Source organism: Chroicocephalus ridibundus, chromosome 1 (assembly GCF_963924245.1).
Source record: "Chroicocephalus ridibundus chromosome 1, bChrRid1.1, whole genome shotgun sequence".
Lineage (NCBI taxonomy): Eukaryota > Metazoa > Chordata > Aves > Charadriiformes > Laridae > Chroicocephalus > Chroicocephalus ridibundus.
The window spans coordinates 76126298-76151227 of NC_086284.1; the positions used below are offsets into that span (position 1 = coordinate 76126298).

Below are 24930 nucleotides of genomic sequence, written 5' to 3' on the forward strand. Positions count from 1 at the left end.
TCCTCTCAAATTACACTGAATTGTAATCAAGTTACACCAATCAAAAGATCAGAATTCAACTTTTTTTTCTGATTACTCCACCAGCTCCAGGTACAAGTAATACATAGAAAAGTATCTTCATTTCATGCACGCATACTCAAAGGGAATAGAATATGCATAGAGTGCTACACATTTTTAGAACAATTAGTTCACTATCATCTAAAACAAATAGCTGCTAAAAATCAAACTGGATAATAAACTTTTTTGATAATAAACTTTAAAATTCTGATTAAATTTGAATTAATTTTGAGTTGTGTGAGACTCTTACATTATATTTTTAGCTTTGTGTTTTGTACTGAAGTATGAAAACAACAAACATACCTTGGAACCTTTCAGCCCTCCCAATTGGTCTTTGTCATTTAGTCCCCAAACAAAAACTTTGGTTCTTATTGTAGCTGCCGATTCAAGCCCAGCTGCCTTCTTTCTAACAAGGCTGAACATATTGAGGAAAAAAAAAAAAAACCAAAGTCAGTTTAGCAACCTACATGCTATAGCATAGGCATTGTTTTTACTATAGTAACCAATTTTAGAGTTCGGAACAGTTTCAGTACTCAAACTACACCACCACAGTTAAGTGGTGGCTATAACAAACAGAAGACAAAAAAACCCCAGAACTTTTTGCTGAACAGTGGTAAATATACACACGCCACATACCAAATATAAACACATCAAGTTTTTAGCTAGGTTTTCAACTCCAAGTATACTGCAGAAGCATAAGACTTGTACAAAATGTGTTACAATCTAAAAGAAGTTGTTTATCATCAGATGACCTAATTATAATTCTGACAAAGATACTGATTTCTCTTTACTACCATTCAGCCTAATTAAGCTGCTCTTCTTACAATAATACAGACACCATATATTTATTTATTCCTATACATATACATATATATATAGGAATATATAGACACTAAGGTTCTTGATCATTTCCCCTTTGCCGCCATGGAGTTACCTACCTCCCAGTGTTAGCTTTATCATCATCCTCTTCCTCATTATCAGAAGCAAGGAAAGGGACTGCGGCCAAATCTTCATCCTCTGCACGTATACGTCCCAGTATGCTGAGGCCATGTATTTTGCAATCAATCCCAGAGCTTCTGCACTGTTTGATTGCAATCTCAATATACCTGTGGTACTAAGAAAAAAAAAAAAACAAACAACAATGAAACTAAATTGCCATCTTTTGGGTCCTATACAACTTCATAAAACATAGGAAAGAATTAGGACTTCTGCTTGACTTTTTCACTTTAACAAAACAAGTCTGTAACTTTAAATATTTGGCTTTTTAGTCCTACATAATTCATACTTTAAGATAAACATATGGCCTCATTAATTTGAGAATGATTTAAATTCCAGTCTTCTAAAAATTCATTATGCATTCCTCATTGCTGTTACTGAAAAAGATCGGAACTACTATCCAAAATAAGCTTTATCACCTACCAAAATTATCCCCAAATTTAAGTTTATTGTGTTCTCTTCTTGGTTCATAGGTATCTTGATTTACATCAAAAAACCTAAAATATCTTTACTACTAAGGCTATAATAGAGTTACGCTGTCATTGTGGTAAAACTTACCAGGATAATTAGCTTTACTGAACTGCCAGAAATACTGCTAATTTAGAGGAAAAGTAAAATACCATGCTTTAATAATCACAACAGTGCTTTTCAACCATCTCTGCAGCAAAATATTTTCCTGTTACACACAAGAGTAATTCTTGCATAAACTTCACTTACTTCTGTACAATCACTGAGAAGAGGCACTGTGGTGTCTGTAGGATTTATATTGATTGTCTTTAGCTCTATAAGGTTATTTAAGGAATTCCCCCCTAGAAAACAAAATGTGGAAAGAAAAACATTTTAAGATACGGTGTCTGTTTCATAAACAGGCACTATGCGTGTTAAATAGATGTTAACTGAAACCAGATAAATATCTACTGTTGAACATACAAAAAAAAATAAAATAGTATTTTTCAGACTTCTCAGAGAACATACACTTACCTGAAACTACAACTAAAGAGGGCATGTAACTGCTGTCTGCAGGGTCCACTATCATCTTTAGTCTGTGAACAAGAACATCTGGAAAAATCTCCAAGCGAATCCAGTGCTAGGGGAAACACATAGAATTACATTTTCAGGTAGTATTGTTAGGACCACCATATGGTTAACAAGAATAAAAGAAAGCATGAAAAACATTTGTGAATGGTACACAACAGCTGCAATGCATGAGAACTAGCCAAAGGAAAATGACTTTGTGAACTTCTTGCCTGGCCAACCTCCAAATACAAGAGAAACAGCTGCAGCAAATGATTTATTTCACCCAGAGCGACACCATTGAGAAGACTGAGAAAGTACAGCTCCTTTGGAGGTCAAGAAATGCAACGTAATGTAAATCTTTGGTTACAGTCTGTAGACAACCCGAAGGAAGGGTACTTGGGGATATTCTCAGCATGGCCATCAACAGAGCCTCAAAACAAGCTGCACAGAAGCCCAGCCGCAAATGCCGGTGTCTAGGCTGGCCACAGAGCAGTGCTGTAGGCCGATAAAACTGGTAAACTATAAACTAGGGAACAATGCTTATATGTTTTTATAAATTAACTGGACGCAGGAGTCAAATGTACATTAAGCAAGTTTGCTGATGACACTAAACTAGGAGCAGCTGTGGACTCCCTCAATGGTAAAGAGGCCTTACAGAGAGATCTGAATAGACTAGAGAGCTGGGCAATCACCAACTGTATGAAATCTAACAAGATCAAATGCTGTATTCCCCACCTGGGACAGGGCAATCCTGCTTATATGTACAAACTGGGGGACAAGAGGCTGGTGAGCAGCCCTGCGAAAAGAGACCTGGGAATTTCGGTTGATGGCAAGTTGAGTATTAGTCAACAGTGTGCCTTGGTAGCCAGAAAGGCCAACTGTGTCCTGGGGTGCATCAAGCACAGCATAGCTAGCCGGTCAAGGGAGGTGATTGTCCCACACTACACTGCACTGGTGAAGCCCCACCTCGAATACTGTGTGCATTTTTGGGCACCTCAATATAAGGAGAACATCAAACTATTAGAGTGTGTCCAGAGGAGGGTGGACCAAGATGGTGAAAAGTCTCAAGGGCAAGACTTCCAAGGTCACTTGGTTTGGTTCAGCTTGGAGAAGAGAAGGCTTGAGGGGGCAGTGGAGGGGGAGATGCTGATCTCCCCTCTCTAGTGACCAGTGATAGGACACAATGAAATGGACTGAAGCTGTGTCAGGGTAAGTTCAGATTGGACATGAGGAAAAGGTTTTTCACTGAGAGGGTGGTTCATCACTGGAATAGGCTGGCCAGGGAAGTGGTCACAGCACCAAGCCTGTCAGAGTTCAAGAAGCATCTAGAAGACACTCTTAGTCATATGGTTTAGTTTAGGTAGTCCTGTGAGGAGCAGGGAGTTGGACTTCAGGATCCTTACAGGTCCCTTCCAATTTGGGACATTCTATGATTCTGTGCAAGTGAGGCAGTGCTTGGAGGCAGCATCACAGGTGCTTTTTGAATTGCAACAAATTCACTTAAGTAAAATATAATCAATATGATTGTTAAGAACAATTGTCATCAGCTATTATACTGAAAAGGCAATTCTAACCATATAACCAAGTACAGAATAAAGTAATTACCCCGTGTTTCAAAAATCACACAAGCTCCTTATAATTCACATGAAATAATTAGAAAGATAAAGCGCAGCTTAAAAAAGGGGCATATTTACTATGAAAAAAGTCCTTCAGATGTCTGTTTTTACTACTCCTCTATCTTAGATGAAGGTAACAGACAAATACACTTCACTAAGGTAAATACTTATCCTCTTAAGAAGAAAGAAAGTATGCCAGAATAAACCCGTTATGGCTAAAGTTACCTTTCCTTGTGAGCCAGAAGACTGCCAGCACTGCTCACTACCGTCAATAAGACGTGAAGCCTGATTCACAGAGGATGAGACATTCAAATTCTTAACTATTCTTGACCAATCATCCAGTAACATTCCCCGCTGGCTACTATGCCGTCTCTTCAGCTGCTTTCCAGAACGCCCACAAAACACTGGAGACTGACCTGCAGGGTTAAATGAAATGTTAACCATGTACCTCTCAAAGAAAATTGCTTTTATTAAGCCCATAAGCAATGTGAAAGGAAATATAAGAAATCAAAGGTTTCAGGTATGTAGCCTAAAAGTAGAATACAGAAGCATGGCACATAGGTATGGTAGTACTACTCACACTTAAAGGACATAGCTCAAGATTTATTTTTTTAAAGGAGTGTCAAGCACTTTACCTGACTGCAAGTTTGAATGCCTATCATTTGGGATAGTCACACTTTCTGTTCTTACATTTATGATTGATTTATACCAAGAAATCACACATAATTTAGTAAAAAATAAACTTTAAAAAGTGAAGGAAAATTACTCTCTTCGGGAATGCAAGACACTAAGAGTAATTCCTAAAAATCAAATAATAAAACATGCAATCTTTAAACTGACAGAATCCTTAAAAGACTAACATTCTTGACTAAATAGTGACTTGAAAGGGTCCTTCCTTTTGAAATACAAATCAAAATTCATGATGATACATACTTCGAAATACAGGCTCACAGCACATTGATTTTGTACACCACCATAGCATGTGAAAAATATCCATCCAACCCTCAACAGAAATCCCTTAGAGAAGATTAGACACAGCTAAATTGCAACACTCAAAAATTCCGAATCTTGTTCAAGAATAAGGTGGTTTAGTGAGTTGATTTCCTCCCTGCAAAAACCCACTTCCCTTCACAGACCTTCGTAGCTTCGAGAAAGCCTGACTAAAAGAATATTGCAGCTCCTCTACCCTATCCAGGGCCATGAGATGAATTACAGATTCACACCATACCAGCTGTACGATCATGTTAACTGATTTCTTCACGGAAAGTCTTTCTTGCCCTTTAGACAAACTATCAAACACACGCAACGCATGGTCATAATTTCTAGCAGGGAATCAGAGGGAATCAGTTTTATTAATTTTCCAAACCAATTAGACTGGCTACATGTAAATATGATGAGGTTTAGCCCAGAAGCCAGCATCACCTTGCAAATACTGGGAATCAGACTGATTTTTAAACAGGTGGAGAGAAAAGAAATAAAAGCTAGTGTCAGGTAAGTTTTGCATAATAATGCAAAACCCAAATGCTCTGGAGTTAAAATGCCTGCACCAGTTCTTGCCCTAGAAACAAAACAACTCTGATTACGAGTCTTTCAAAAGGCCTTCCCTTCCTGGAGTCTCCACATCATGGAGGAAAACGAGGCAACAGCCATCACACGTTGATAGGCAAAACTGCTGAAGATCAACTGAGGTGTAAAAAGGTATCTTTGGTATTTCAAGCTGCACCTGCTGTCATGAGGATTCCATTCACCTACATTTAGGCTGACAGCAAAAGGCAGGAGGATTAAAGAATTATACTTTTTACTCTTGATGTAGCTGAAACTCAGTTCTGACATAAAGAGTTACTTCCAAGTAGCCATATTCTTTAAACTTTTTTAAGCAATAAAAAGAAAGCTTAAGGGTTGATGTTTTGGTGTAGTCCACCACGTGCGATTGTAGCAGTCCTATGATCTGCTAAAAATGTTTTGTCATCTAGAGGGTCAGTCCAAATACTAATTTTCTCATGTTAAGGAGCCGAAACTTAAAATTTTTTTTAAAAAACAAATTCAGTGCATTTTAAATTAATCTAATAAACACCTAGATTGTGAAACTTACCTGGTTCATTTATTCTGCCAAAAGTATGTCGGGTGTTATGCTTCCTGGTTTTAAAACAGGTTTCACAAAAGTCAAAATCATCACAGTTTCTGCATTTGAATCTAGGCCCATTGATAGGAAACATCTGACAGCCATCACACCTGATTCACAAAAAAACAATGAGTAAATATATTTCTAGAAGTTTTCATGGTACAAGTTAATTGTAACATCAGTCAAGATAATGGAATCAAGATGGTAAGGCTAAAGGATAACCTGTACACATTAAGAAAAATGTAAGTGATCACTTACGTGACTCCAGGATGAATGCTGGGGACCAGTTCCATTTCTGACAATAAGCCAGTCCAATGAGACTGCTGAGGAAAGTCTACAATGACATCTTTTCCGTTGGCACTAAAAGCTGTGACAAAAACATACAAAAAATACGTGTTACAAATCTCTATAAAATGAAGCAGAAAGTGTCCAGTGCAACACCAGAGAGGAAATATGTAATAGAAGTAGCTTTCGAAAGTAATCTTTTATTTTAGTGGAACTATGTATTAACCTAATCAGCCTGGAAAGAGGCAGAGGGAAAGGGAATTCTAAAGATTTTTTAAAGATATGTATTATTCTATTTAAATTCTTTGACTCAGAATTTTTCATCTATTTTTTTTAAAAACAGTTCCCACAGGGAGAGATTATTTCTAAGCACAAATATAGTATCACCAAAATCTGTACCTCTTCAAAGAGTCTATGCCCCACAGATTATTTCTATAAAATCCCTTACAGCTTGACACTAGCATGTCCCACTTTCTCCTCACTTTCATATGAAGCCTTCAAGTTAGATTTGCTTCGTAAAGGAAAACCATTTGCGGTTCATCCAAAGTATAAATGAGAACTACAACAGGAAGCTGCACAGATTCTCAAAGACCTTTACTGTATGTGAATGGAGTGGCTCAAAAACAGACAAACACAAATGGGCTACCACAGAGTACGTGCCTATAAATTCATCACAGACATCGAATGCTTTCTATACTCTTATCATCATGGATTATTCCACAAAACAACGTGATTTGTAAATATGTCTAGAAGATCGTCTCCTTAAACACTGCAGAAAGTCTGTGTGGTTTGCAATTTTGTTACCTCCCCGTGCCCCATTTTGAATATGTATTACCTTTGACAACTCCCACACTTCGATGAGTAACTGATCCCCATTTGTATTTGGGTGTGGTAACGGAGCTTTTCACGCGCACTTTATCACCTATCTTGATATGAGATGCAGAACTCTGCGGTGGAAATCCTAGCAGTCGCAAGAACAAATATACAGTGAGTGGGTTTTTCCGACCAAAAAATACAACTCCGTTAGTGTATCATTCAGGTTTTTATTAAAAAGCAGTCAGCAGTGAACTCACCTAAAAGCTCAACATGGATATATCTGACCCAGTAAGTACCACCCTTTTGTTGCCAATCACACTGTACGTTCAGGTCATGCAATCCATCTCGATCCAATTTAATAACTTTGCCTACATCTCCTTCACAAACCTCCTCATAGGTTCTGCAGCACCTAACCATCATCCCCACCTAGGGAAAAAGGACAATAGAATACCACAGCTATGTAAAGATTTTTGTACCAGAAGGAAAGTAGTTTCAACATGTACATATAGAGCTTTTAATTATCATGCTTACCTGAATATTCTCCCTCACATACACAGCATAGTCATCATTACTTAAGAAATCAGCTCGTTTCTTATAGGTCTGGCTCTCAGTTACAACAGCACCACTTGACTGGAAAAAAAAAATCCAAAAATAAACACATAACAGTTACAAAAATTGTTTTCAATTCAGATAAATAAAATTGTTAGCAGAGACTGAAGATAACCCAACAAAACGAAACACACATGATAACCAAGTTGCATGCCAAAAACAGGTCACCTCACTCACTGTAAGGCTAAAATTTATCATCTACTTTACTTCAAACTAAAGTTTAGTTTCCAAAATGACTTGACAAGGAATATAGCTGCAAGTTTTCAAAATGTGTGAAAAAAGCTGCAAGTTGCTTTTATGTAATCTGCTTGCCAAAGAAAATTAGAAGAGAATTTGTGAGTAATCTACTTAGCCTTGCAGATACACATTCCCATTCCACTTTTTAGGCTACTTGTTTGGAGAAGGGAGAAAAACCCCAAACAAAAATAACAGTGGTGAATTGTAATCTCCTACCTAAAGTACAGTACTATTTTTTTTTCTTATAGAATACAATGGGATTTAAAGGATTCCCTTAGAAAAACAAGCTGATGAAAAAGGTAAGATTGTACTTATCAGAAATTATCCCTGTCAAGATTTGATTAACTTAAAAAAAAAATTTTAAGAGAACTATTGCATTCCATCTCCAATGAGAATTTTCGGAAAACTTTGTTCTGCTTTGAGCATTAAATGTTTTTTCATTCAAGGCAATATATAGCACAGTTTCTCCCTGCAACACTGACAAAGATATCAGAACTCAATGTCAAGTTAATTTCCTTCAAAACATAACGCATTTCTTTCAAATACAAAATCCCACATGTGCCATAAAACTCAACATAACTCCTTAAAAAAAATAGAAATACAGAACTCATTTCATTTTATTGGCAAATCCTTACTGAAACTGTTCCTGAAAAATCAACAGAAGCCAAACATAAATTCACATGAAAGCGACACACTCAAGCATTGTAAAGGACATTTTATCACCAATATGTGAAAATAGTTTTTATAAGGAAAATCTAATTTATTTCACTGACATCCTTTTGACATTTATTCATTAATTCCTCAGTCATTCCTTGTAGCTAACATACATTTGTTTTTCAGACCAAAGGAAGGGAGGTGGGGAAAAAAAAAATAATAAAAAAAAAAAGTCCTTTACAGATATTACACTATAGCACCGACTACTTTAGATGAAACTGAGACCAACTACCAGCGATACTCAGAGCTACCATTAGCGAAACATTTACCTGTGTTCCACTCTTCCCCTGTGCTACTCATACATAAATAGAATCACCGAGTCATTTTGGTTGAAAGAGACCTTTAAGATCATCAAGTCCAACCATCAACCTAACACTGCCAAAACCACCACTAAACCATTTCCCTATACGCGACATCTACATGTCTTTTAAACACCTCCGGGGACAGTGACTCAACCACTTCCCTGGGCAGCCCGTTCCAATGCTTGACAACTATTCTGGTGAAGAAATTTTTCCTAATATCCAAGCTAAACCTCCCCTGGCATCACCTGAGGACATTTCCTTTCATCCCATCCCTTGTTACTTGGGAGAAGAGACTGAACCCCACCTCGCTACAGCCTCCTTTCAGGTAGTTGTAGACAGGGATAAGGTTCCCTCTTCAGGCTCCTTTTCTCCAGGCTAAACAACCCCAGTTCCCTCAGCTGCTCCTCATAAGACTTGCACTCTAGACCCCTCACCAGCTTCGCTGCCATACTCTGAATGCACTCCAGAACTCCCTCCTGTAGTGAGGGGCCCGAAACTGAACACAGTACTCACCAGTGGTGTGGCCTCACCAGTACCGAGTACAGCACGACGATCACTTCCCTAGTCCCGCAGGCCACACTATTTCTAATACAAGCCACGAGGGACCTTGACAGCCTTGACAACCTTGTGCAAACCTAATGAAGTTCAACAAAGCCAAGTGTTGCAATGACTTGCAACTGGGTCATTGCAATCCCAGGCACAAATACAGGCTGGACGGAATGGCTTGAAAACAGCCCTGAGGAGAAGGACTTGGGGGTGTTGGTTATGAGAAGCTCAACAGGAGCCAGCAATGTGCACTCACAGCCCAGAAGGCAAACCGCATCCTGGGCTGCATCAAAAGAACCATGGCCAGCAGGTCGAGGGAGGTGATTCTCCCCCTCTACTCCACTTTTGTGAGACCCCACCTGGAGTTCTGTGTCCAGCTCTGGAGCCCGCAGCACAGGAAAGATATGGACCTGTCGGAGCGAGTCCAGAGGAGGGCCACCAAGATGATCAGAGGGTTGGAGCACCTTTCCTATGAAGACAGGCTGAGAGAGTTGGGGTTGTTCAGTCTGGAGAAAAGAAGGCTCTGGGGAGACCTTATAACAGCTTTCCAGTATCTAAAGGGTGCCTATAAGAAAGCTGGAGAGGGACTTTTTACAAGGGCATGCAGTAATAGGACAAAGGGTAATGGCTTCAAACTTGAAGAGGGGAGACCTAGGGTAGATATTAGGAAGAAATTTTTCACTACAAGGGTGGTGAGGCACTGGAACGGGTTGCCCAGAGAGGTTGTGGATGCCCCATCCCCGGAAGTATTCAAGATCGGGCTGGATGGGGCTTTGAGCAACCTGGTCTAGTGGGAGGTGTCCCTGCCCATGGCAGGGGGGTGGGAACTAGATGTTCTTTAAGGTCCCTTCCAACCTAAACCATTCTATGCTGTTGGCCGTCTTGGCCACCTGGGCACACTGCTGGCTCGTATTCAGCCAGCCGTTGACCTATACCCCCAGGTTCTCCTCCTCCAGGCAGCTTTCTAGACACACTTCCCCAAGCCTGTAGCATGGCATGGGGTTGTTGTGACCCAAGTGCAGGACCCAGCACTCTATAACCTATTTATAGATCATTCTTGAGTTCTTTTATGACATGCCTTAGAAACATACAGCAAATGTGGTCCTTGTTACAGCCTTTGAAAGCTTGGTACAGCAGAATGTACTCTAACCAAGCTCACAAAAGGAAAGAATTACAAAATTTGCAACCAGCTAGCATGACTTAGGTTTTAGTAAGTTGATACTTACCACAGGGCAAGCAGCTTCAGCTTCTTCTACCTCCTCTGCTATTTCCTCATCCGAATATTCATCAGAGAGAGTATCAGCATCAGAGAGATCCGTAATTTGAACATCAGGGTGATCCAACAACCAGCCAACCAAGGCTTCCACTCCTAATATAGAAAAGAAACTCAGTCTTTCTCTAACGGATTCTCTGACATTCTTAAGATAGCATCCAAAAAGAGAACTAACAATTGCTCCCTTGCATTATCCCTTGGTGTTTTAATCTGCTCGCAACTTTCCTTCTCTTTCTAACATCACTAATTTAAGTAAATGAAATACCTGGTAATCCAGAAGCACTTCCGGAAGTTCCAGACAGAGACTTTAGTGCAAATTCTATGTTTTTCCTAGGAAATCCCATTTCCATAAGTTGAACTACAATGGGGAGGGGTGGAATTGGAGACTGCTTGCGTTTCTTCACTTTTGTGGGTCGGATATGTTGCACTGTAATGGGTGTTGTAGCTTCACTAGAGCTGCAGTCTTCAAACACCGGAGTTGAAGGATATGTAGACTCTACAGCCAGATACTGGCATATTGCCAAAGCAGCAGCCTAAATGAGAACAAATAAATCAGTCCATGTAAAACAAGCATATTTAGTGTGTTTTGAGTGTGTGTGTGTGCACCTGAAATCAAAGGTTATTTGGCAAAACGGGTTCGGTGACACTTTTTTTTTTTAAATTTTTAAAAAACTTATAGCTTAGTAAGTTTCAATTTCAGTGGGAGTCTGAGGAGGGCCCTGCTACCTGGAAGCTAGCCAATGTTATTCCAATCTACAAAAAGGTTATGAGGGAAGACACAGGGAGCCACACACCTGTTAGTCTCACCTCAGTTCCTGTAAAAGTTATGGAGAAGATTATACTGAGTACTACTGAAAGACATTTAAAGAATAATGCAATCATCAGGCAGTCAACATGGGTTCACAAAGGGAAAGTCCTGTTTAACTGATTTGATATCCTTCTACAGTAGGGTCACCTACCTAGTGGATAAAGGGAAGATGGTGGACATAGTTTTTCTGGATTTTAGTAAGGTTTTTGATACTATCCCTCACAGCATCCTTCTGGACAAGTTGTCCATCTGTGGGATGAGCAGGTTCACAGTGCATTGGGTGAAGAACTGGCTAAAGAGCAGAGCCCAAAGGGCTCTACCCAGTCACCAGCAGTGATCCCCATGGTCCAGTTCTAAGGCCAGTCCTTTTCAATACATTTACTAACGATCTGGATGCTGGAGTTAACATGTTTGCTGATGATACCAAACTGGGAGGTGCCACTGACTCTTACTGAGGGACAGGAGGCCTTGCAGAGGGACCTAGATAGATTGGAGCATTGGGCTATGATTAATAGGATGAAATTTAACAAGTTGAAACGCTGTATTCTGCATCTAGGATGGAGTAACGCCAGGCACAAGTATAAACTGGGAGAGCAGTGGCTGGAGAGCAGCCCTGCAGAAAGGGATCTCTCAGGTGCCAGTCAACAGCAGGCCCAACAGGAGTCAGCAGTGTGCCCTGGCAGCCAAGAGGGCAAACCACATCCTGGGGTGCATCAAACACAGCATGAGCAGCCGCTCAAAAGAGGTGATTATCCTGCTGTATTCAGTGTTGGTGTGGCCTCACCTTGAGTACTCCATGCAGTTCTGGGCCCCACAACTTAAGAAGGATGTGAAGGCACTTGAATGCATCCAGAGGAGGGCAGCAAAGCTGGTGAAAGGGCTGGAAGGAATGTCCTGCAGGGGCAGCTAAGGACTCTGGGTTTGCCTAGTTTGGAGAGAAGGAGGCTGAGGGACAACCTCATGGCTCTCTACAGCTTCCTGAGGAGGGGAAGAGAAGAGGGACATGCTGATCTCTTCTCCCTGAGATCCAGTGATAGGACGTGCGGAAACAGTTCAAAGCTGCGCCAGGAGAGGTTTAGACTGAACATTAGGAAGCATTTCTTTACCAAAAGGGTGGTCAAACACTGGAATAGGCTTCCTTTAGAGATGGTCGATACCCCATGCCTGTCAGTGTTTAAGAGGCATTCAGACAATGCCTTTATCAACATGGGTCAGCCCTGAAGTGGTCAGGCAGTTGGACTAGATGATAGCTGTAGGTCCCTTCCAACTGAAATAGTCTAGTCTATTATATTCTAATTGGAATGTGAATTAGAAAGACTTATTAAGTTATTTATTAGCAGAAAACACAGACTGTACCTCAAGCTCTTGTTTGTCAAATATTGCTTTCACAGGTGATGGTTGCGTAGCAGCTGTCAAAAGTTGCTGTAAAAGAATCATGGGAGGCTGAGGTCCTTCAGGAGACATATCTCCTATGTCGGGAGAGGCAACTGCTCCATCCTCTTGAAATAAAAACATTATTTTAACCAAAAGCATGTATTATGAGTCAATTGGGAGACTTATTCTGGGGCCTAATGGTTGATCAAACATATTGCTATTTCTCCCACATTTCTTCTCCACAGGAATCACGTGTTCAAGATTAAATCACGTGTGCCAGAATCTCCATACAAAAAAAGCAACTGAGAAATTTGTAGATAAACAATAGTTTTACTAAAATACACCTAGACCATGTCCAGCAGAAACTGCTCAGTGGTCAGTGAATTTGCATAAGTATCTTCACCTTGTTACAATACGATTATTATACAGAGGTCCTTCCAGGATAACCACTTTATATAGCCAATCAACAACCTCATTGATCCCCAAAATCATGGTGCATACTTTCTGGATTGAGTCATTTCCTCCTTTAATACACCTCTTGGAAAGAGATTCCTAAAAGGTATTCACTGCCCTTTCAAAAGAGTACACCTTTTTTGAATCAACTGGCTCATGATTCTGCAACTTTTATATTTGATTTTGTATTCTTGTTGGCATAAACATTTGTATGTTTATGAAACAATGTTTAACAAAATACGTTAATATATTTAAAGACATTACATGCTTCACAGATGCTTGAAGAATTAATATAAACTATAAGGGCATCAATAGCTATCCTGAAAGCTGACAGAGCTATTTTCTTTATTTTTATACATAGAATGAACGTATATAGAGAATGAATTCAAACTATTGAAACTACAATTCCTTAAACTCCTTTTAAGAATATGCTTAAGATACTGTATCCTTGTACACGTTTCGCTGGAAGCTGCAAACCATTTGAAGTAAAAAGAAAGGCAATTGAGAACTCATACTTCAAGCTTTGAAGCAGAAAAAGAAACCACTGCAAAAAATCCACAGAAATTATTTTAAAATTACTTACAACTTACTAACTCTAGAAGACTTACAAATTTAGCTAACTCCAATAGTTCAAGCTCATACACTTGATCCACTTAGTCTTCAAAATTTAAGTTAAAAAGTCGAAATTCTTTTAACATAGAAGGTTAAAACATTCCTGAATTTTACTTTTTAATTTTTTATTTTTAGAGGGTAAACCTAATTTCTACCCTCCAACTGGCACTAGCAAGGGTTACAGTCACATACTCTATCTATGACCTAAATAAACAGCAGAATACTCAAGTTGCATTTCAACATACCGGCAGGATTTAATGGACACTCCTGAACAGCTGGCTGAGATAAGATCTGCCTTAGTGTGTCCTGGTGAGAAAGCAGAGCTCGGCCTGCTTTCAGTATGTAGAGCTTTAATTGCTGGCACCGCAGTAGATCCAAATCCACTTGACCTATCAGAAATATTAAGCAGCCATGAGCACTACAAATCTCTTGTATTAGAGAAGAAAGGCTATCGTTCTCACAGTCTCAGTCCAAAAATCAGGTTACATAGTAACTCCCCGTGTGAAAGCTTGTGAAATACTGATGATACAGGGTAGTTTGAACAGCACCTGGAAAAGAAGTCTACACACATTCTATGACCCGTGATATTACAAACACTGTCTTCCTGGACACATCCTGGACAATCATACAGCTGATATACAGCACAGTAAGTGCAGCTGTTATATGCATCCAGTACTTTAAGCAATTCAATACAAGAAGTCCAGACCCAAACCTTATTCACATTTTCTCCCTAAAGTACAAACAGTATTCCACTTACAGTGCAGAGCAATTCATCTCCTAGCTAAACTTGTCCTCCAAGTACATACTATTCAATGTTGACTAAGAAAAAAGGTGAGGTTCCAGAAACCCCAGATTCTTATGTATGTTTGCTGTTACCAATAGTGTTTCCAGAGTGCAGCCATCTATGTAAAAGCAAAAAAAAACAAACAAACAAAAAAAAAAAAAGCTCAACTGTACCTGAAAGACCCTGATTGGGAGACTTCGTTCTTTGTTTTTCTATTTTACTTCCAGCGAGATTTACTAGTTGAGCCCAAATGGATAGCATAGGTTCGGTGAAAGGCAAATTGTTCACATTAAAAGCCACAACTGGAAGCTAGACAGTGGGAGAAGAACCAGACAAAACAAACAAAAAAAGACCGCAAATAAGCATTTTCCAAAATTTTACAAAATCATTCAAAAGTTTCAATAGTTATTAACTGAAGAAGAGAAAAAGTATCATTTGTCTTACTGCTCTTGACCAGAAACAACTGAAAAGTATTTCTGTTCCCTACACAGCTCCTAAGCCTGTATTTGTACCACGCAATTGCAGGTCTACTTGGTGAAAAGACAAGACAGAGTCAGAGCAAGGAAGAACTGCAGTCCCTGAAGCAGACCATACTGCTTTCACTGAAGCTATATTAACCAACTTGAGATGAAGATTCAAATGAAAACAGCCAGAACTTTCTACATTAGTTAGCAAATCAAGTTAAGACAAATAAATAAGCTCCTCTCATGTAAGATCTATAAATCACATTGTCATGACTTTGCATTTTACCTGAAGTTAACGCTCAAATCCCTTCCCCCTTTCACTTCCTCAACAAATGAGGAGAGGCATTAAAGGCCACAGAGAGGTTCGTATGAGTATCATCTTGCATGTGCATTCAGAGCATTGTATGTGTTGAACGTCAACATATTTACCCAATGAAGAACAAATATTTTCTTGGCACCATATCAGAGTCTTTAATCATACCCTTCCCTGTATTAAAGCCTCAATAAAAGGAACTTACTGGTTTTAGTTGATTCAGCGGGCACACTCTGCATGTTCGCATGTCATAGAACTGCACAGTGATTTTCCCTTTTGGGGTGATGCGTGTGACTGTGCCTTCTCCAAATTCGTCGTGAACTACTTGTCCGCCCAGTCTCAAGCGACTGTCTATGCCACCAATCACCGCTAACACTGCCATTAGGCCTCCCACCTCTGGATTCTCAGTGTCAGGGAAGTAGTCATCCAAGAGAGCCTAACAAAGAACAGTAAAATTAACTGTAGGGAGAAAATACACACTTCTATCTGCTTTAAAATACAAAGTTAATCACACGTACTTCAATTTAAAAATTACAAAACATAAATACATATATATAAAAATAGAAAAATGGTTTCAAAATTAAGCTTAATATTGTTTACAAACATTTAATATTTATAATTTCAAAATAAATATTGCTATAAAAATGAGCTTATTTTAAAACGTGGAAACTACCCCTTCTGACTGTTTTCCTGCAAAGATGTGGGTGATGGAGGTTAGCTGAGAGTTGATGTACTTGTTTATGAGTCCATTCCACTGGCTGAGCGAATGGAGCGTCCTCAGCAGTGCCACTATCTCTTCTGCTAAAGTACTACTGTGAGTGGCAGTTAGAGATGCTTGGGGCCTGGCCTTTCTCCTTCTCAGAGTAGATTCTGAAAAGACAAAGCAATTGCACAACAGTTATCAATCTGACACACACATTTTCTATACATAGAAATAAGCCACTGAGGGAAGATTCCTCTACCTCTGAGTAGCGGGATATCTGAAGAACAAGTACTAAGCAGGCTGCCTAAAAATCCAAACAGTTTTTCCACGAGAAATTTCATGTCTCTTGACCTTTCATTTTTATCCCAGGATGGAAGTACTGCTTTCAATAAATGTACAGCAAGGATCTAAAAGGAGAAGAAAATTCGTGTTATTCCATTCTAAGTCACCAAATATTAAAGAAATTCTCAAACACACTAAGTACAGAAGAAAGACATTTTAAACGTTAGCCTTCCTTTGTGGTTCTTTCCATAATGCTGATTTCTTTCCGGATGTGGAAATGACAGAGCTACCGATCTTCTGTTCGGTTTGCTAAGGAATATTTTAAAAGAAGTTGTGCCAGTTCAAAGTCAGTAACAATTTTATTTGCACATTATATTAGTGAATCCAACCTCTTCAGTACTCAGGACATGAGACAAACACACACTGGGAAACAATGTAAATGACTAAAACACATAGGAAAAATAGGAATACAGAATGAGAAGGTTTGTTCAGATTCCATACTCAGAACTTAGTACTAAGATGTATTTCAGAACGGAAGTTTCCAAGTGTTCTGCAATGAAGGTATGATAATTAAGAATCATGAGATACAAAGCTGAATGATACAAGAAGGCAAAAAGCAACCACAGTGACCCGTTACTGTGAAACTAGGGCCCCCGACAGTACAGAAGTAACAGCATCTCTAAACCTAGACACTCAGTGCAGGACTGGCGAGGAACACGGGGAAGGCGCAGTGCACAGGAGTATTTCAGGTTTTGAGCTTCCTCATCTTCTACTCAGAAGACCAGTACAATACAAGTGACGAAGTACAGTGAAGATATATCTCTCTCTTGTAAACCTCTGTCAATAATGCGTATTTCTAAAACTTCCAGGTCTTTCCCTTATTAAGTTAGATGCTGGTACATGAGAAATGCTCATTTCTCTTGAGTATTCCCCGAACAGCACAGATGACTAATGCACTAAGTCCTGGTTGACGACAGAAGTCTCATCATATTAAAGATATTGGCAAGAATTTGCTGGAAGATCACACAAAAATGCCAAGGCCTTTATGATACAAGGCTTTAGTTAAAAAAATGATGATGCCTTATCAAGGAAAAGATTAAGAAGATCTTTTGATCCCTGAGCCTTAGAACTTGGAAGAGTTATTGCATAATAAGGTTGCTTTTCAATCTCATGAAAAAGGCACTATAATATGCTAAGAAAAGGTAAAAACAAACAATCAAAAAAAAAAACCCCAACCACAAAAAATAAGAAAAAAAAAAAGAAGAAAAAAAGAAAAGGCAGAAGGGGACAAGAGACATACAATACCAAAATAAGATGCAAAGGTGCAGCTTCTTAAGAGAGACTAATTAAAACAATAGTAACAGTTTACTACAAAAGGAGGGACAGTAGATAATACAAAATTTGATAACTTTAACATGAAATGGCACATTTTTCCTAACCAACTTTTTGGTATTCTTTTCTTTGTTCAACTTCTAGGAAACATTATATAGGAGTTTCCGGAACACATTTTTGGAACGCTGTTTTGTCCTCTTACCTGTGCAAAATTTTCAGACTTTCAATAGAACAAGAGAGTCTCTAGTGCCCTGACGGTTCAAAAACTTACATACATGTATTTAAAACAATGAATCCTAAGTATAAGACGACACGTTATCTTTTTTCCAATTAATTAAAAACTGATTTAAGGACATTTCCCATCTGTTTTTTTAAAATACACCTTTTCTTTTTTTTTAAAGACAGCTAAAGTCTACTAAATTAATTGCCTATCAAAGTAATTTGGAAATACACACATTACCTGTCTCTGTAGTGAAGCAGCAGTGAAAGATTCATGCCCCTCAACAATTTTCATTAGCAAAGTTATCCACTGAGATGTACTAAGAGTGCTGCACATCTGAGGCATGAGTGCTATACTTCGAATGAATCCCAACGTGCACCAACTCCTATGCTGTTCTTTATAAACTAATTTATTTGGCAAGGAAGCTAAAAACAAAAAGATATATACATATAACAGTTGACTTTTCCGCCAGCTACATAATTGTCTATATACTACATGGGGCTTCTTTGGACAAATAGTAACACTGAGCTACTAGTACCTTTACATAAACTATTAACTTTAATTTAGAGCCTGTAACTAATTTTATTAAATATGCCTTTAAAACAATTCTCAAACTTATACTATTTCTTCATTTCAAAGTCGTTAGCATTACTTCTGAAATTACAAAGAAGCTATGGAAATGCAAAGGACATCCAGTCATACTGTTCTCCTCAAAAAGACTGGTAAGAAATTCATTGTCTAAGCCAATCATAAGCATCCACATCTCATGCATTTCTCCTGCTTTTACTGCTAAATATTCTAAGAATGCTCAAGATCACTTATGTTGCTTTTGCTAACAATTAAGATTTTAAAAGCTCTGAAAATGCATTTTATAGCCTTTGGCCTTAAAAATTAAAAACTAGTAACAAAAGATTTACAAAGTTACAAGACAACAAAGCACAAAACAGAAGCACATAGCTGAGTCAGACTGTTTCTAAATAATATACCTGATTTATCTATTGTTCCACTCTCCACAAGCATACGGAGTAGACCACACAAAGTCCTAGTAGCGTCACTTTGCATGACTTCAGCATGGACGCCGGCAGAGAGACACAGCGTCTGCAACAGGTTCACGGTACTTGTAAGCATCATGGAAGTCGGGTGCAGATTCCTTTCAACTTGTTCTCCTTCTGAAGGGAGACACAAAAGGCAAAGGAATACAATAATATTGAGTTAATCTATTTCACAAAGAGTTCTGAAACAAAAAAGATGAGAAATTTGTTGTAAATATTTTCTTTAAGATGATTTGACATGAAGAAGATTCCTTACTTCCAACTGCAAGAGCAAAATATAAACCAGATATTTTGTGAAGACATTTTCAAGTTATTCTCTAGCAGTACACAACTTGAAAGAAATTCCAAATGCAGTGCCAAGAAAAGGGAAGCAGTTTGACTAGATGTATAATTAAGTCATATAAAAAACACATTTTAGAATGGCATTAACATATGTTAAAACGTATACCTCCTGGTATCTGTAACTGAAACTATTTTGGTTGGATAATACTGTTTTCTTTGGCCCATGAATATGCCACAAATGTGATACCACCCTTTCTAACCTCCTTTCTCAAGGTAAAGATATCTTAAGAAAGACTCTGGTCAGATGTGTACACCTATTAAATTAATCTTCTTTGATGAAGCATTTTCTCCTGTGAAAGAAGCTTTTTCCTATTATGAACTATCAATTTTGGAATCCAACTAAAACCCTTTTATTAAAAAAAAATTGCTTTTTACCGGAATCATCCTCTGTGTCTGAATCCTCTGTTGTGGGCTGCGTTGCTGGCGGCGGCTCAGCTAGTTTGAGATCATATTTTCCTTCCTTCCCCATTCTGTAAGAATTTGTACTTCCCGTGTCCCACTGCACTCTGATCCAGCCATCTTCTCCCAATTCTCCAATCACACGACCCAAACCTGGAGGGGGTCCATCCTGACAGAAGAGAGAGGCTCAAGTTCCACAATGAACAATAATTTGTATCCAAAGTTCATAAAATAATAATGCAATTGCTCTTTTTTGCTGCTAACTTAATAGTTAGGCAATAAACATTCAATAATGTTTCAAAATCCAGCATAAAGTTGGAAAGCATTTCACAATCTTCAAAAGAAATCACCGCTGTTCATTTCTGCAGCGACACTCGTGTTTACATCTATTTTACTATGTACTACGTAAGCCCCATACGCACCTATTTGGAAGCGTACAACATTGTAGCAAACATTTATTTCCTGTTAAATCATGAATTAAAACATTCTCACCAAAAAATAATTTTAATCTCCAAAAAAGAAGTTTAACAAATTATTAACAAATTTTATATCCTTATAATTATCTCCAAGTTAATTCTCCAAGTCTTTGAAGTTTAAAATTACCTTTAAAGTTTGAACATAAAATTCACAGACAGTCCACTGAATACAGACTTTAGATTTTAACACACCCAAACCTGTATGAAAGAAATTGTACCTGATCACCCCATTTCCAGTCTACCCCTCTCACCACTCTGGTACCAATTTTCATCATGGCTGCCAGCTCTGGTCCAGAAACAGGGAGTTGAACAGGTGTAGTTTCCTTTCTTGATTCTTCTAGGACTGTGGCAGAAGCTCCACGGGAAGAGGTACTCATATCTTCTTCGATGTTGTCAGAACTAGGTCCTAAGAGAAAAAACACGAAAGAAAAAAAAAAAAAAATCAAAACCAGCTACAGGTTTCTGTATGTGCCTTTGTCACACAAAGCACATAAGGCACATAAGGTTTGCAATATAAAAGCAATAACAAACAGGAAAGCTGACTTAACAGTCAGACGAGGAAACTAGGATATAACGGTTTTGAAACTTAAATACTTGTTTGAACAAAAATAAGTGACAAATAAGAGAGACATTGTAATGACGAGTAAAGCGGCTAAATGGTTCTACTAACAGAATTTTTTTAGAAAAACTTTTTATGAGCACTCCAGTTCAGTACTGTTATGAGAACAAATATTTGCTATCATCTAAGAAAACCAAGAAAGAAAAAGCGGGCCAACTTGAATCATGACAAAAACCACCACAAACTATGAAGGTTTTGAGCTTAGACAGGCAGACTGAAAACAGTTTTAATAGCTAGAAAAACGAAACTGAATGAAGAGGGAGTAGGAAGTTTTTAGTATTTTCATTTTTAATTTTCCATTTTTAATTTATTTGTAATGGTCCCACCAAAACTACACTATCACTCCTAAATTCTAGCAAAGGATGGCGAAAGCAAAGGCTTAGGAGAAAAATCATGAATGAATAAAGGCTATAGTCAAACAAACTTCCATCTCAATTGTGCTTTCATATGTGGTTTTTGTATCAGCGGTAAAGGTGAATAGCATTAAGTACTATCTTTAAGCACTGAAATAATTCTGTACTTTGGGTACACTAACAGGTAAAACACAGAGGAGATTTATAAAACATGTGGTTTCTTCCAAACAAGAAACCAGAAGATCTCGTACCTATCAGTCGCAGCGTTGTTTGCGTCAATGCCAGCATACCAGAATTAAGGAGGAGGCTCAAGGTATTAGCACCGTGTTGCAGTGTCAACATGTTGAGCATGACCAACAGAAAACGTGCTTGTGGAATAGTCCCAAGACTTGGTCCTGCTGGATTCTCGTTAGTAATTGTTTGTAGAGGAACAGGCTGCACACCTAATTGAAAAGTAATATAAATAACAAAGTCAGATGACATTTGGGAGCTACAATAAAACAGGTTATAGATTTGTTTGATGGATTATAATATTTTTTTATTCCCTGCTTGGCTTTAAGAACTTACAAACTGAAGTTCCAAGAAACTTTTTCTAATTTAGATTTCAACGGCAAAATGTTACTAATAAGTAATTAATGACCTGTTTCTGGGATACCAGCAACATGCTCTTAAACACTAAGAAGTGAGTTAAGGGAGAACGGGAGGGGAGTGGAACAACACACAGATAGACAGAAAGGCAAAGGATTTCTCAGCACAAACCAAGGGAACTGATTTTAGGATCACAATTACTGGGAACTTTAAAAAAAAAAAAAATGCAACAATATTCATTTAAAACAGTTTTTTCCCAAGCCAACAGCAACAAAATGAGATTCACCTAGTTCTTTAAATTTTGCATTAGCATCTAGCAAGATGTTCCGGACATTCTGAATAGCCCACGCGTACAACTTTCCAAAAGTTACTTCCAGCAGCATTCTGTTAAACGGTGGGATCAGATCAACATCCTTCAAGCAGTCGGTAAGAGGTTCCCTTCATAGAAAAACAACAACAAAAATAAGTATTTTTTTCTTACTGAAGAACTGTGAACACAATAACAACAAGAAGTTTTACCCTATGTTGGCTCCTTCTGGAATAAGCCTCTGCCATCCACAGAACACAGCATACTGCACAGATGGGAGCAAAAAATTTTTTGCTGCCAATTTCAGAATAGTATCTATTCCCTCCAAACGAACTTCTGCTCTTTCCAACTGCAAAAGAGGAAAAAAAAAAATTGTCATACTTATGTAAACTTCTAATACATGCAAGCCCATTTTCATCCATTTTACCTGTTTTAATAAACATTTTCTCATTTTTTCTACATCCACTGGCTCTTCTTTAAGTGCAAATTCAACAATGGTGTTAAGGAGGGCAGACTGTGGATACAAGCCTTGGACATTTTGCTTCAGCCATTTGTATTTGTGGACACCCGTAACTGTACTCAAAAGCGGCTGCCACTTATCCTGCAAAACAGGAAGGTAGCATGTTAAAGAAAAATTTAAACTACTGAAAATAGTTATTTCATGTAAAGCCATGCCCAAATTTCAAATACAAGGAGGGGAAAGGAAAAGAAAAAAAAAAAAAAAAGAGAAAGAAAAAAGAGAAAACTTCTCCAAAGCCAGGGAACAGCTTAGTATTATTTGTAACTCATTATCTTGTTTACAATTGCTACATAAAATTTCAAATGCATTAATATTCAAAAAAGAGGAAGTAACCCATCAAAACCTTTTATTTTGAAATTAAGCTTTATTTGAGCACTTCTAAGATTACCAATAATCTAAAAATTATTACCTTTACATATTCTAAATATGCAGTACACAAGCTTATTTTTAAGAATTATTCCAGGTTTCACTAAAACCACGTGCCATATATACATCCCAAACACCATTATCAGAATATTAAATGTCTGTTATAGCAATCATGCTTTAGCTTATTTTTTTCCTCGTGTTATTTTTATTCACAAGGTTGATTCAAAATCTGATATCCTACCTTGGGTGATTTGATTGGTATGGGCCTTTTCTCTATAGGTACAGGACTGTGAGGTACCACACAGGTTTCTTCTAAATCACTCTCTTCGTTTCCTAGTTTGGATTCTTCCACATCAGCAGATTCAGATTTTTTTGGCACTAGAAATAAAAACATTATTCTTTGATGTAACTTGTCATATCTTACAGTGTCACATTTTTAGTTTTGCATGATAACCTAAGCATACAGAATGCTTAAGATCTGCCTGTAGTAAAACGTAAATGTACTCTTGGCGAACTCTATGTCCAACTATCATCAAATTAGCTCTAGTAATATCTGCAATATGCTTTTATCTTTAAAGACCAACTTCAAAAGCGCCTCAGCATTTGTTCACCACATTAATTTATTTCCAGTTAAACAGTTCTTTGACTACACTGCTTTAATAAAACATGGTTTTTAATAAGATGCCACTTCTAGTTAAACTTTAGTAAAACCAATTCAGAGGGACTGATACTGATGGGTCATTTTTAATATGCTGGAACAGAAAGAAGCATGCCTCCCCTAAACTTGACTCTCTTGTCTGCCTGCTTTTGTTGTAGGAACTGACGGATAACCATTGATTCATCAAACTTCATGAAAACGCAGCAGAAAGCAAAAGGCTTTGATGCTTTAGCTAACAAGAGTCTCAAATATAGAGCTGCAAACCTTGGAATGAGATTTTCATTGTTTCAAAGAAAACACAACATTAACGTTGCCTTACCTCTTTTTTTCCTTTTTTCTCTAATTATTTTCTGAGCTACCCTCCGCCATCGGGGCAAGGAACTCAGAAGTTTAAATTTAGACATTATAGAGAGATCATTGCAAACTGCAGGACGTAGCTCATTGAATAAGAATCTCAAACGTTCAATGACAGGAGCACAGACTTCCTTGTAGGAACGTCCTTGCTCTTGATGGGTCTAGAAAAGCCATTGAAAGAATAGGTTACTGTTTAATATACAACAAAATGAACGATACATAACTCCTTAATAAAACACATCAAAACAAATCTAAACTTCAGCAGGTAAGAGGCTTACCTTAATCAGTGAGCATTTTGCTTGGTAGACAACACGACACACATCCACTACAGATTTTGGTAAGGTTTTGTGCTTTACCTGGTCAACTCCAAGGGTACCAGGATGAACAAGAGACAGTGCTACGTGACCTTAAGTGGAAAAGACAATCTCTGAATATGCATTTCCAAAATCATCCATAGCAGAGTTTAAACTGGTCCAAAATGTGTTCTGGGACAGCTATACCACAAGCCTACCTACCCAAATCTTCATGCTTCAGAAGACAACATAATAACAAACGTCCTACTTCTTCCACAGGATGCTCAGGAGGGAATGTGATTGGTGTTGTTAAGTGACACTGTTTACAGTATCTCTCTATTTGACACAAGAAGTCCTACAAAAACACACAACAGCCTTTATTTAACTTTGTTTTCAAATAACACAGAATAATCTCCACAATCTGAACTAACATTTGGAAGTGAGATACACCACACAGTATGCACTATTTAATACATAGCGATTATAACCCAATACGACAAAGAATACCCTGTATCATTATTCTTGTATGAAAAGCAATGTGGCTCAAGGAACAAAGCTTCTACTGCTTTTATCTCTTCCTAAGAAAGCCAGGTCACCTAACACTATTTTTAATGGTCTTCTCCTGACTCGTCATTATTCTGTCCTCCCAAGGACTTATTTGGTGTTTT

At 38.1% G+C, this 24930-nt stretch overlaps 1 protein-coding gene across 2 annotated transcripts in view; it reads right to left on the minus strand.

Moving 5' to 3' along the window:
• Positions 1 to 24930, minus strand: part of HERC2 (HECT and RLD domain containing E3 ubiquitin protein ligase 2) — a 115994-nt gene that overhangs the window by 40214 nt on the left and 50850 nt on the right. For both annotated transcript variants that reach the window (XM_063340263.1, XM_063340261.1), the window contains exons 28-57: positions 24485 to 24617; positions 24248 to 24375; positions 23935 to 24130; positions 23199 to 23335; positions 22499 to 22672; positions 22284 to 22420; positions 22051 to 22202; positions 21428 to 21619; positions 20423 to 20610; positions 19705 to 19897; positions 18922 to 19104; positions 18176 to 18360; positions 16361 to 16508; positions 16072 to 16268; positions 15604 to 15834; positions 14795 to 14930; positions 14083 to 14226; positions 12755 to 12897; positions 10856 to 11123; positions 10544 to 10686; positions 7441 to 7539; positions 7167 to 7335; positions 6929 to 7054; positions 6067 to 6175; positions 5779 to 5918; positions 3912 to 4102; positions 2035 to 2140; positions 1771 to 1862; positions 996 to 1171; positions 361 to 472 (exon numbers count right to left, since the gene is read on the minus strand). In XM_063340263.1, coding sequence (XP_063196333.1) covers positions 361 to 472; positions 996 to 1171; positions 1771 to 1862; positions 2035 to 2140; positions 3912 to 4102; positions 5779 to 5918; positions 6067 to 6175; positions 6929 to 7054; positions 7167 to 7335; positions 7441 to 7539; positions 10544 to 10686; positions 10856 to 11123; positions 12755 to 12897; positions 14083 to 14226; positions 14795 to 14930; positions 15604 to 15834; positions 16072 to 16268; positions 16361 to 16508; positions 18176 to 18360; positions 18922 to 19104; positions 19705 to 19897; positions 20423 to 20610; positions 21428 to 21619; positions 22051 to 22202; positions 22284 to 22420; positions 22499 to 22672; positions 23199 to 23335; positions 23935 to 24130; positions 24248 to 24375; positions 24485 to 24617 — 4728 coding nt within the window. The remainder of the gene's footprint in view (positions 1 to 360; positions 473 to 995; positions 1172 to 1770; positions 1863 to 2034; positions 2141 to 3911; positions 4103 to 5778; positions 5919 to 6066; positions 6176 to 6928; positions 7055 to 7166; positions 7336 to 7440; positions 7540 to 10543; positions 10687 to 10855; positions 11124 to 12754; positions 12898 to 14082; positions 14227 to 14794; positions 14931 to 15603; positions 15835 to 16071; positions 16269 to 16360; positions 16509 to 18175; positions 18361 to 18921; positions 19105 to 19704; positions 19898 to 20422; positions 20611 to 21427; positions 21620 to 22050; positions 22203 to 22283; positions 22421 to 22498; positions 22673 to 23198; positions 23336 to 23934; positions 24131 to 24247; positions 24376 to 24484; positions 24618 to 24930) is intronic.